Genomic DNA, 12,632 nt, shown 5'->3' on the forward strand with positions numbered 1-12,632 from the left:
CACCCCTTTACCAATCACCGCCCGCATTCTATCGACCGATGGGGCCTATAGCCAATAGGAATAGCTGATCCCGGGAGGCCAGGAATGAGGAGGAGGGACTGGCGAAACTTGGAGGCGTGACTAGCGCTACCTAGGCGTGGTCACTGAGCGAGCTCCTCCTGCCGCGGCCAAACCCTGAAGTAGAATTAATGGGCGGGATTAAGTTGGAACCAACAACCAAGGCCGGGTGGGAAGGTGGGACGTGGGGGAGAATTTTAGCCAATAGAGAGTAGAGACCAGTGTGGACTGTAGAACGTCTTCCAATAAGAAGCGCGAAGGGCGTCCTTGCCTCTTTCACTTAGGGCGGAGTAGGCCCGCCCAAACCTCCAGGAACCCGCCAATGAGATCGGCCGCGGGGCCACGCTAGGCCAACCAGAAAGTCGAACTGATCTCGGCACCGTTACTGGGGCGGGGCGTACGGTCCCCCCGCCACTAAGATCTCGTCTGGGGCTTCCGAGCCTTCCAATGTGGGACGTGGGCGAGCGCTAGTTCTCCCAATCGGTGCGCGGCGCTGGAAATTCAAACTGACAGCCGGTTGGAAAGGCAGAGAGAGCGGAAGAGGGGGCCAAAAACGCCGTGTTCTGTGACAGTGACCCCAACGCCGACAGAGCCCCCAAAGCCACCTCCGCCCCTCCCCACGGCCACCGCCGCGTGTTCTGGAGCGGCCACTCCGGGAGAGACCTGGGGGAAGGCGGAGGGCACGAGGGCGAGCAGAGGGGAGGGGGACGCGAGAGCCAGCACGCTGGGCGCCGGGGGCTGCGGGAGAGAAGCGGAGCCGGGGGCAGGCCGGCGGACGAGCCGAGCGGAGGAGGATCGCGGGAGGACGGCAGAGGAGCAGGGATCGTCCCGGCGGGAAGAGCTCGGGGCATTTCCGAATCTGGAGGGGAGGGGAGAGGTTTCCTGCGGGAGGCGTGGGTAGGGAGGCTCGGCCGGCGATCCGGCCGGGAGGGGCTTAAGAGCGGAGCAGCTTTAAAGAAAAGGGAATTCTAAAGGGGCGGGGGCCAGAGGAGAGCATCCTTTTAGAGCCTGGGAGGGAGGGAAAAAACCTTAGCGAGGTTCCCGAGGCCCCCTGCAGCGTGGCCTTTTCCCGCTTCAGACTCCATTCCCGTCCCGGAAAGTTAAAAGGAAAGCCAGAACTGCTGCTGCTCTCCTGTTCCTCCTCAATAAATATTCCTTTTACCCTCCCAGGGGAAAACAGAAAAGAACTCATTTCCTTCCCAACTTGAGGGCTCAGAAAAGCTCGAGGCCTCGCAGTTTGATTTGTAGCCGAGGGGAATCAAACCAGGAAGGGTCTTGCCCCCGGTTTCCCTTTTCAAAATCCCACCCCTCATCCTTCCCGGGACGCCATGTCCACCAGCAGCTGTAGTTTCAAGGACCGGTGCGTGTCCATCCTGTCTTGCAAATTCTGTAAACAAGTGCTCAGCTCTAGGGGAATGAAGGCTGTTTTGCTGGCTGATACTGAAATAGACCTTTTCTCTACAGACATCCCTCCTACCAAGTAAGTCGTGCTAGTGGCGGGCAACGGGAGCCTTTAACTAAATGGGAAAATGTTATGGCTTGGGCCTCGGAGTCAACAAGGAGATTGTGATTTTGGTGTTCGAGCCACTCCCACCGGTCTGATGACCCCCTTGGAGTATAACTAAGCGGGCAGACTGTCTGGACAAAGTCTGTGGTTTAGCCAGAGCGGGCGGTCCTGATGGAATGCTTCCAGTCATGTGACCAGGTCCCTTAGTTGTACCGGTGGCGCTATGCCCTGCCCAGTATCCTGTCGCACTGGATCAGGGCCGTGCGTGACCTAGACTCCAGGAAATTCATGCAAGCTTTGCTGTACCGTTGGAGAGGTCAAGTTTTTCGTTTTTATCCATCGTTTTACAGCAAAAAAAAAAATTCATAGTTTTCTACCATTGTTTGTGATTGGCATGCTGAGTCAGATCCCATTGTCCACATAATTCAGGATTCTCAAAACTCTCTCTTTTTCTGAATGTGAGAGACGTTGATTTTTTATGGGATGAAATAGAGACTTAGCCCTAAAATAATCCTTCTCTCTCATAAAGCCTATTTTGGATATCGTGCATTCATTTGTGTAATTCAGTCTTCTTAAATTCTGTCTTCAGTCACTGCCCACTTTCAGGTGTGGAGTCCTTAAGAATTTGCTTCCTATTTGGAAAAAGAACCATTTTATTTGACTCACATATACCTTTTTCTAGCTCTAAAAAGTACTTTCTCTTTCCATAGTCAATATAACCCTTATGTGATTTTCAAGGTTTAGTTCTTTACTGAATCTTTATTATTAAAGTGAAAGAGTGATTATCCAAAATATAGGTGAATATTCTTTGGACATAGAGCGAGAGAAGGTAGGCTAATAGCCATAAAACTTTAAAATGAATTTCATGATAATGATAGAAACTTTTTTAAAAAAACTTTAATATATGAAAGCTGTGAACTCTTCCTCCTCTGAAATCTTTTCTGAATTCAAGTGTAGTCGTGCCTAATGACAAAGTTATTGCAAAGATACATGGGTTAATATTTAAATACCTCTGTGTGTGTGTGTGTGTGTGTGTGTGTGTGTGTGTGTGTGTGTGTGTGTGTGTATGCATGTGTGGTGTTGAAAAAAGAAAAATCACTAGGCAATAGATCTGGAACCTACTATTGCAAAGGTTCTATTATAATATTAACCTATTCATCTTTACAATAGCTGTGGTAAGTAATAAGACAGTCATAAGAAGGGCTCAGACATGTTAATTGTTAGAGATTAGACCAGAGTTCTAGAATAGAGTCAGGTCTTTCCTATTGTCTACACTTCCTCGGAGGGGTTGTAATAGTATGGATTAATGTGTGAGAATCAATGAGCACATAAGATTTTTTTAAATGGAAGTTTTGTCATATTATGGTGAGCTCACAAATATTAAATGACTCTTACAAGATGTACTATAGTTCTACTTCAGACTCTCTTAGCTCTTTGAGCCTGCAAAATTCATACTAAATCACAATCAAAAGTACATTTGATAGCAAGGATATGGAAAAATTGGAACCCTTGTGCACTGCTACTATGGGGAAGCATGACGGTTCCTCACAAATTGAAAATAGAATTACCATATGATTCAGCAACCCCACTTCTGGGTATGTATCCAAAAGAATTCAGGTCAGGGCCTAGAAGAGATACTTGCACAGCCATGTTCTTAGCAGCACTACTCACAGTAACCAAATGGTGGAAGCAGCCCAGGTGTCCAGCAATAGATGGAGTAAACAAAATGAGGTCTGTGTATATAGGGAAATAGTATTCAGCCTTAAAGTGAGGGATATCCTCTCACCTGCTACAACACAGATGGACCTTGAGAGCATTATGCTACGTGAAAATAAGCCAGTTTCAAAAAGACAAATACTGTATGATTCCACTTATATGTGGTGTCTAAAGCAGTCAAATTCATAGGACAGGAAAGGGGAATGATGATTGCCAGGGCCTGGGGGAAGAGGAAAATGGGGAATTGTTGTGTAATGGGTATAGAGTTTTAGTTTTACAAGATGAAAGAGGTCTGGAGATTTGTTGTACAACAATGCAAATACACTTAACAGTTCTGAACTATACACTAAAAATGGTGAAGTTAGTAAATTTTATGTTATATATATCTTACGGTTTTAAAAAAGTATATTTGACTATCTCTACACTTCCCTCTTCAGCACAGTGGACTTAATTGGAAGATGCTATTTCACTGAAATCTGCAAATGTAAACTGAAGGACATCGCATGTTTAAAATGGTATCTATGACAGTATTCTAGATAGCTCTGGGTTTGGGAGATGGATGTTGACACCAAAGCAGACACAAAGGTCCAGTGGGCTGCATCAAGCACTGGTTATGGCCCTTGCGTTGAGCCATTGAAAACCATTTGTTACTTAGAGCTATTTTTTTAAAGGGCCTTGTGACACTTTAAATTTATATGATTTTACAATTTCTCAAAGTTCATTGACAAATATCTGCTTTAATTTTTAGAAAAAGGCAAGTAGTTTAGAGGGGGAAAAACACCTGGAATTATAGTCATAAAAATCAGGTGTGAGCCCTGGCCCTACCCTTACTCTCTATGTGATCTTGAATAAACCCTTTTAACCTCTAAATCTCTGAACCTCTGTTTCCTTATTTAATTTCTATCTTAAGAAGATAAACTTGAGAAGATAGGAACTATCTTGTTAAGATAGAAATTAAAATACCTTTTGTGTTTACCTTACAGAGTTGTGAAGATCAAGTGAATTATGAATGTTAAAAGGCTTAAACTATAAATTCAACACCGATGAAAGCTATTACTATTATCTTTTTAGAAGTAAATTTGAGTGTTATTAGTCCCATTTTAAAGAGAAGAAAGTTGAGATTTTCTCATTTAAATGGGGTTTGGATTATAAATTATAATCCTACCAGTTTAAATTAGCAAACTCATCTTTTGTGCTAATGACTATTTAATTTCATTCATTCATTCATTCATTCATTCATTCATTCATTCATTCATTCATTCAAACTGTTTAATGAGATCCTACCAGGTGCTAGTCATTGTTATAGGTGCTGGAGACACAGCAATAAACAAAACAAAGTCTGGCCTTTGGACATTATATTCTAAACGGAACACAGTAAGATATTTAAATCAATGAGATACTGAATAGGCTGGGAAGTGCTCCAAAGGAAATAATAATAATAATGCTAGAGCATAATAGATGTTGGGGGAGTGGGTAAGTGCTATTTTGACAGCATGGTTAGGGAAGCCCTCTCATGGGAGTTGAATCCCAAAGGATGCAAAGGAGACAGAAAGAATGTTGTAGGCAGAGGGAAGAGCAAGTGCAGAAAACCCAAAGCAAGAAGAAGCTTAACATGTTCAGAGAATAAAAACATGATGGCCGTGTGGCTGAGACTTCGTGAGCATCGGGGAGAGTAGTATGAGTACATCAGAGAGGGAGTCAAAACCCAGATAACCTGGAGCAGCGCTGTCTAGTAGAAATATGCAAGTTGCATAAGGAAATTAAAATTTCCCAGTAACCATATTTGTAAAAGTAAAAAACAGGTGAAATTAACTTTAATCATGTATTTTATTTAACTCAATATATCCAAAATACTATCATTTCAACATATAACCAACATAAAAAAAATTATTAATGAAATATTTTACTTTCTATATTTTTTCTTAGTCTTTCAAATCTGGTATATATTTCATACTTACAGCACATTTCATTTCAGGCTAGCCAAATTTCAATAGCCACCTTTGGACCATGCAGATCTAGACCTTGGTATTAAGGAGTTTGTTTTCATTTGGGGCCAATGGGAAGCCACTGAAGGGGTTCTAAGACGGGAGTAAAGTGATCTGATGTGTCCCTACTAGAATGTTAGCTCCATGAGAACAAAAGCCTGGTCCACCACTGTATTCCTAGCACCTAGAATAGTACCTAACTCAGACTATAAGCTCAAGAAGCATTAGTCGAATGAATGAATGAACAAGGGAGGTAATTGAAGCCATAGAATTTACTCTTGCAATATAGTCTTACAAATAACTGTCAGTCCTAGTCCAAGAACAACTTTTGTTTTCATTCGTTTGCCTTACAATCAGATTATGATTAGAAGACATATTTTAGGTGTTCTGGTATCTTTAACATGGTTTTTTTTTTGGTTTTTTTTTTTCATTGTTGGTTTTTTTGTGTGTTTTTTTTTAATATGTCTTCATTGATTTCAGAGAGAGGAAGGGAGCGGGGAGAGAGATAGAAACATCAATGATGAGAGAGTCATTGATCGGCTGCCTCCTGCACACCCCCAACTGGGGATCGAGCCTGAAACCCGGGCATGTGGCCTGACGGGGAATCGAACCCCAATCGCCTGGATCCTAGGTCAATGCTCAACCGCTGAGCCACGCCCGGCCAGGCTACATGGTATTTTTTATAGGGCCTCACAAAAATGACTGACTCCCACATCTCAGTGGGTGAGGATAGGCTATAAGAATTTTTACAAATTAAGGTATAAGCAGTTCATGTTGTCATTTTTTAAAGTACTAATTAAAACATTCCCTGTATATTCACTTTATTTAATAGTAACTAGATAGGGGGGAAAATCGGTGGAAGAGTGAGGTACTTATAATCAGATGCATAATCCTGAAGACAGTAAAAACTTTTGCAACGTTCTCTAGAGGCTGTGGATTTGCTTTACTTCTGAATTCCCTCAAAAACACTGAAACTAAAATTAGAGCAGCCAGCTTGTGTTTGGTTTACAGGGGCTCAGGCTGTCTTCCTACTCCTCCATCTGTTGAAACAGTTTTTCGGTGCTGGCATGGAACTGGAACACATAAGAACCCAGCTAGCCTCGGTCCTGGGGATAGCAAAAACCTTTTATCCACAGATCTGAGTTTATTCAATATAGTTTGTGTGTTCAGCACATCACTTTGGGGCACTGTACAGAACAAATCACAACCTTATGCCATCTAGAAGCTAGCTTCTGAAGGGAAAATGCATAAAATAATACTAGCAAAGAAATGGAGAATGTGTTAGTATTATTTCACTTAACTTAAAGGCTACTTGACAGTAGAACTGTTATCATTAAAATAACTTGCATCCCAAAGATCCCAGCAATGGAGGATGTTAGGAGGAAATGAGGCCTTTTATGTCATCTGTTTACATTAACATAAAAATGTTTACATGGCCAGGTATTACTTGGCATCTAACAATATTTCTTTTCCTTTTTAGTGGGAACATTGTAGGTTATCATGTGATTGTTCCATGTTGTTCCTGCCTCCTTTCCTGCAACAACGGGCACTTCTGGATGTTTCACAGCCAGGCTGTTTATGGTATTAACAGACTAGACTCTACCGGTAAGAGACAATTGACTGAAACATTCCTCTCATATTTGTCTATCAATATCTGAGTGAAACTCCCAATAGGTCATTTCAGGATTCCCTCTGAGACTTCATCTGGATTGATCCACTAGAGTGAAACATCAATCAAATTAACTTTTTTTTTAACCCTCACCCAAGGACATACTTAGAGAAAGGAAGGGAGAGAGAGCTAGAGAATCATGGATGTGAGAGGGAAACATCAATCGGTTGCCTTCTGAAGGCACCCAACCAACAGGGAATCGAACCTGCGACCCTGTATGTGCCCTACCCGGGAATCAAACCCGCAACCTTTTTGTGCACAGGAGGATGCTCAGCCAACTGAGCCACTCCAGCCAGCTTAAATTAACATTTTAATTGTTCTAAATTGCTGCCTTGATATATATTATGACTCCAGAGAATTTTGGAAGATTTTAGATTTGATAGTCAAGTGTGTGTGTGTGTGTGTGTGTGTGTGTGTGTGTGTGTGTGTGTGTGTGTGTGTGTAAGAAAGGGGCCATAGTGTGTGTGTGTGTGTGTGTGTGTGTGTGTGTGTGTGTGTGTGTGTAAGAAAGGGGCCATAGGGAGCTGGGAGGGAAGATGACTAGGTAACTTATGTATTTGTTGATATTGCTTTAGGATGAAAAGGAGCATTTTGACATCTGTATTAATAAAGTATGATGCAATTTTAGTCAAAGGAAATATTTAATACCAATACGTTATATTAATTATTTAGTAGAAAAAGATTGCAACCAGTTCTTAAAAAATATTTACATAATTCATTTTATATTGTCTAGAGCCATTCAGTTTTGTTATGGGACACATGTTCTCAATGTCTAATACCTATTTACGCAACAGACCAACTTGACATTTAGTGGGACTTTTTTAGTGGGAACTAAAGTTGATAGAACTTCGGTTTATACAACAGGTTTAAAGAACTTGACAATCCAAATTGACACTAACACTCAGGTTTTTTAATGTGTATTTTAGTCTTCTTCAGAATTTAAAATATAGTCCTTTTTTAAAAGTATGATTTGCCTTTACAGACTGAAAACAAGATCACAAATTGTAAGCTAGGTTTTCAGGGTCTTTAAACCCTCCAATTATGCTTGGGTTTTTAGAGACTGAGTTTTTATTTTATTTTTTATCACCTGGCATTTAATTGTGGCTCTCAACCATTTGGGGGTCTTAAAGGGTCCAGTACATTAAGAAGGCCATTTTTGAGCAAGGACTGATCTGAACTGCCCTAGGTGAGATACAGGCTTCTAATTTAGGTTTCCAGTTTTATATTTGTGTTGCTCATAGGACACATTAAAGGAAACTTCTGCTTTGATATTATTTTTCCTGCCTCATGGAATTTACAACACAGGGTGGCGATTTTTCAGTTTTGATTTACTTTTTAATATTGGTCAGTTTTTCAAAGATAAAAGCCTAACATTCTTCCATTTGCGTTGAGTCTAATCCATGAGAAACAGATGTATCACAGGATTTCCTTCCTCCCTTAACAGAGGAAGGAAGGTGCTGCTTCTGTCAGATTCAACCTCTTAGTTTATTTTTTCTTCTTTGAACCAATTGTGCTGAGCTACTCATGTCTCTGCGTATTGACTCCAAGAATATCAAACTTCTCCTCTGTAACCCTAATATTGTGATTTAAAGCAGGATTTTCTAGATGCGTGGTATAAAACAGGGTTCCTCATGGCTGTGGGAACTGTCCTTGAAACACCTGAATCACAGCATCAAAGGAATACATACACAAGCCTTATAAAGTTCTAGAATGTTTAGGCTGAAAGGGCGCCAAGAAGCGTATGTTCTAGGCATGTAGACCTGATTTCCTGAAATGTTCCTGAGGAGGCTTGGGAAACCTCAGTTCCCATCCACGGGGATTGGGAAATGCCCTCAAGGCAAATTCACTTCAGCTCTGCATTGACCTTTATGGTTCTAATTGTCCATGAGATTTCGCCTAGTGATTCCTTACTATCCTCTCAGCTCTTCAGTGCCATTTACCAGAAGCAAAACACCATTCATTCTTGGGGAAAAGGTGTTTTTTATTATAAACAATTCAAACACACAAAAAAATTACAGAAAATAGTATGATAGCCATCTATATGTATCAGATAGATGCTAACTTCTTGCCTTATTAGATTCCAGGATCTCAACCAAGAGAGACAGTGGATTGTTGCCATGTTTCAACAGTTCAGCAGTGCACATTCTTGCACGTGTCTCCTCGGCACCTGTGCAAAATGGGTAGTTAGGGACAAGGATGAGTGATGGGTCATATTTGCAATATATATAATTTTTTTTTAAATTCACACAAATAAAAGAAAATGAGCTAAACCTGCACATGTGGATATAGGTAAAGCTCAAAAACATAATGTCTAATAAAAAAAGCAAATTAGAGCCCTGGCCGGGTGGCTCAGTTGGTTGGAACATTGTCCCGTACACCAAAAAAGGTTACAGGTTCAATTCCCAGTCAGGGCACAGTCCTAGATTTTGGGTTGGATCCCCAGTGGGGGTGCGAATGGGAGGCAACTGGTCCATGTTTCTCTCTCTATTGATGTTTCCCTCCCTCTCCCTCTCTCTCTCTCTCTTCTCTCCTTCCTCTCTTTCTAAAGTCAATAAACATATCCTCAGGTGAGGATTAAAAGGAAAAAGAAAATTAGAAAAGATACATATAATACCAGATTGCAAAAATATAAATACACAAAACAATAATATCTATAGTCTGTGGTTGCATACATTTGTAGTAAAAGTAGTAAAAACATCCATGGTGTACTGATAAGTGGTACAAACGGAATTCAAACCAAATCTCCAAATCCTGGCTCATTCCATCCACATGTGGCCGCCGTCTTGGTGTGTGAGGAGTGGGCATCCAGACTCGCTGAGTCCTCTTGTGCCCACACTGCCAACTGAACAGCTTGAGATTTACTTTTGTTAGACTTCATTGGCTCTTCTAAAGGTCAATTGTTTTTTCAATGTAGTGCTTTAAAGCTATAATATAATTCATGCCCAGAATAAACCATCTCAGTATCCTCTGCCATATATGTGGTCTTATACTAATGCTGTATTATTCAGTATAAAAGCTGACTGTCCTTTCACAGTGAGGTTTTAGGTTGTTTTATTTATTGTATTGACAGCTGCAGTCTGGTTCTAAAATTGACAGTTCTACCTTGACAGTCTCTAGACATATCAAAGATTATTGTTCATATTATAACTGGTTCCAAAACCTTGCTTTTTTTAATCAGAAAAAAAGGCAGCAGCTACTTCCATGCTTGTTGAGGAGATGAGACTTATTCAGGTCTTTTCCCTGCACTCTCTAAAGAGACAGTTAATCTAAAAGGATCTTGTGAGATCTCCATTCTTAAAAATCATTAAAATAGGTTTGAAAAGTATCACTGTTGAGTAATTATGGCATAATATAGCTGGAGGCAGGGTTTGAGTAAATGGACTCCCAAGATCCTTTCAAATTCTAAGATTCTAGAATTCAAACCTCTGCTTAAAAAGGGTTTAAGAATATGTGTGTCCTAGATGAATTATATTAGATAATTTTATGTGTGGTACATTCTTTCATAGCTTTTTCTCCTTACTGCTAACTCTGTGGTTTAATATAAGAATGTTAACAGAAAAGGTTACATATATCATGTTGTGAGTTACAACTGTAGTGAGCACCAAATGACCTTAAGACCTTTTATTTTCAGGTGTTAACTTCCTACTTTGGGGCAACTTGCCAGAGACAGAAGAGAGTCCAGATGAAGACGTGTTAGATATCTCAGCAGAGGAGTGCATTAGATGAGTAGAAGAATAGAAGTGTGATAGATAGAATAGTCAGACTTTTTACTGTATCCATGGATCAACTTTAAAATTGCTAGTAAGGATTTTCCAGCTATTTCTTTTTTTGGAAAACAAAACTGGGGCATTTGTTGATTTATTTATTTGCTGTCTTAAATTAATTACCTGAGTTTTACTTGAGCCAATGTTGTTCTTTCCTTCTCCTTACACTTCTATTTCTTCCTCTCTTCATTGGTCTACCCCATATAAGTGTATTCTTAAGTTCACATAGGAGATTTTTCTCATGTGCCACTCAGCTACCTCCCAATCTGGGAACTTTTTCTTACAACTAGATGCCAGGTGCCATTATTTTACATTCTTGAATAAGGGGCATTAGTACCCACACCTATATCAACCATGCATATGTCCATGCATATAACCATGCATACTTATGCGATGCTCAACTCGGAATTAAAGCTTAACAGAGGGTTTTTAAAAACAAGCTGACAGGTTTCCATGGGTACTGGTTATCATATGTTATTTTGGTGATAACTACTTTAATATGGAACAAGACTTTATGAATCAGCAAATATGATAGATTTTAAAATGTATGGAGAAATCCTCTTGGTTTCTCAGCATGATGTTGGATAAATGAATTTCTCAGAAAATTATCTATATACAGTATACTGTCTACCTATATTATTTATTTACCTTCTAAAGTCGAATGGATATTGTATTATGAAAACCAGATAAACCAAACCTCTGTCTTTAAGTTTGCCTGTTCTCCTGGGCTTTCTCCATAAATAGCAAATTTTAGATGAGTAGTCTCAGTCCCAACCCTTAAATAGAAAAAACAACAACTAAAGAAGTGGTTTGTTTAAGCTGCTGTACATTATAAAGAGAGTTTGTTCTTTTGTAAGCTGCATTCAGAGCCACACAGAAACAGGGAACTGGGATAGTGCTGGATTCTGGTTTTATGTATATAAGCTAAAATCAATGTATCACCTCAACTAGTATCTCAGCCGTAGGCATTCTGTAAATAATAATACCAAAACAGACTGAGTTGCAGTTTTATAAATAAAGCTTTGTCCTGAAAATGATCAGCCTTCCTTTAATTTTTTTTATTGTACCCACTTTTCTTACCTAAAAATATAAAAGTATAGAATATAAGAGCTAACATTTATTAAGTGCGCACCACGTGCCAGACACTTGTAAATGCTTTACACACTTAATTCACTTCTTCCTCTCTTATTCCATAAGAGGTAGGTACCATTATTTTTCCTTCTTGAGGGTGAGGCACAGAGAGGTGAAGTAGTTGTCCAAGGTCACATAACTGGGCAGAGGTATGGCCAGATTCAGGCTCAGACGCAGACAGACAAACTGACTCCAGAGCTCCCGCCCTTCATCGGTACGCTGTTGCCCCTGAGCAACTTCAGACAGTTATCAGCTGCATGGTTTCATTTAGCCCGGGTGCATGCTGGGTGACAGCTACCATGTGGCATACCCTGGGGAGGGCCCCAGTGACCGACTTCAGGACTGAGCAACCTCCCTGGGTCACAGGGTAAAGGTGGCCTGTGGATACCGACAGAACCATTTGCTGTGAACCAAGATAAGAGCTGCTCCAGGAAATGCCGTGACTAGTACCTGGGAAACTCCTAACAGCCTCTCACACTGACCACCAGCGCTCACAGACGGTCACCAAAAAACCGAAGGGATAGTGGAACAATTTGTTTCTTGATTTCGGATGTTTTTCCTTTAAATCCTCTTAAAGACTTTCCCAAACAAGGTGGCGTAACGGATAAAATCAAAAGTGTAAAAGGATACTTTTAATCAATTTATACTTTTTATAAAAAGTATAAATTGATACATTATATACTGCTTCAGTTAACCTGTTCAATTAGAGAAGAAAAGTTGAAGGCTAAGGTAGAGAATGTGGAAAATTTTAAATCCAACAGCGTTCATCTGGTTTCCTTCTGCCTGGTTGACTGAGGGGCTCT

At 40.5% G+C, this 12,632-nt stretch overlaps 1 protein-coding gene across 1 annotated transcript; it reads left to right on the plus strand.

The window, feature by feature from the left end:
* Window positions 1-994: 994 nt before the first annotated feature.
* RUMY1 (regulator of UNG2 and MKLN1 interacting yippee protein 1) lies at window positions 995-11,732 on the plus strand. Its single transcript, XM_016215207.2, has 4 exons — window positions 995-1,537; window positions 3,718-3,795; window positions 6,746-6,870; window positions 10,566-11,732. Exons 1-4 carry the CDS (start codon window positions 1,386-1,388, stop codon window positions 10,658-10,660), a joined length of 450 nt encoding a protein of 149 aa, XP_016070693.1. The 5' UTR covers window positions 995-1,385; the 3' UTR covers window positions 10,661-11,732.
* Window positions 11,733-12,632: the final 900 nt, after the last annotated feature.

This window comes from Miniopterus natalensis, chromosome 19, assembly GCF_054644295.1.
Source record: "Miniopterus natalensis isolate mMinNat1 chromosome 19, mMinNat1.hap1, whole genome shotgun sequence".
Classification (NCBI taxonomy): domain Eukaryota; kingdom Metazoa; phylum Chordata; class Mammalia; order Chiroptera; family Miniopteridae; genus Miniopterus; species Miniopterus natalensis.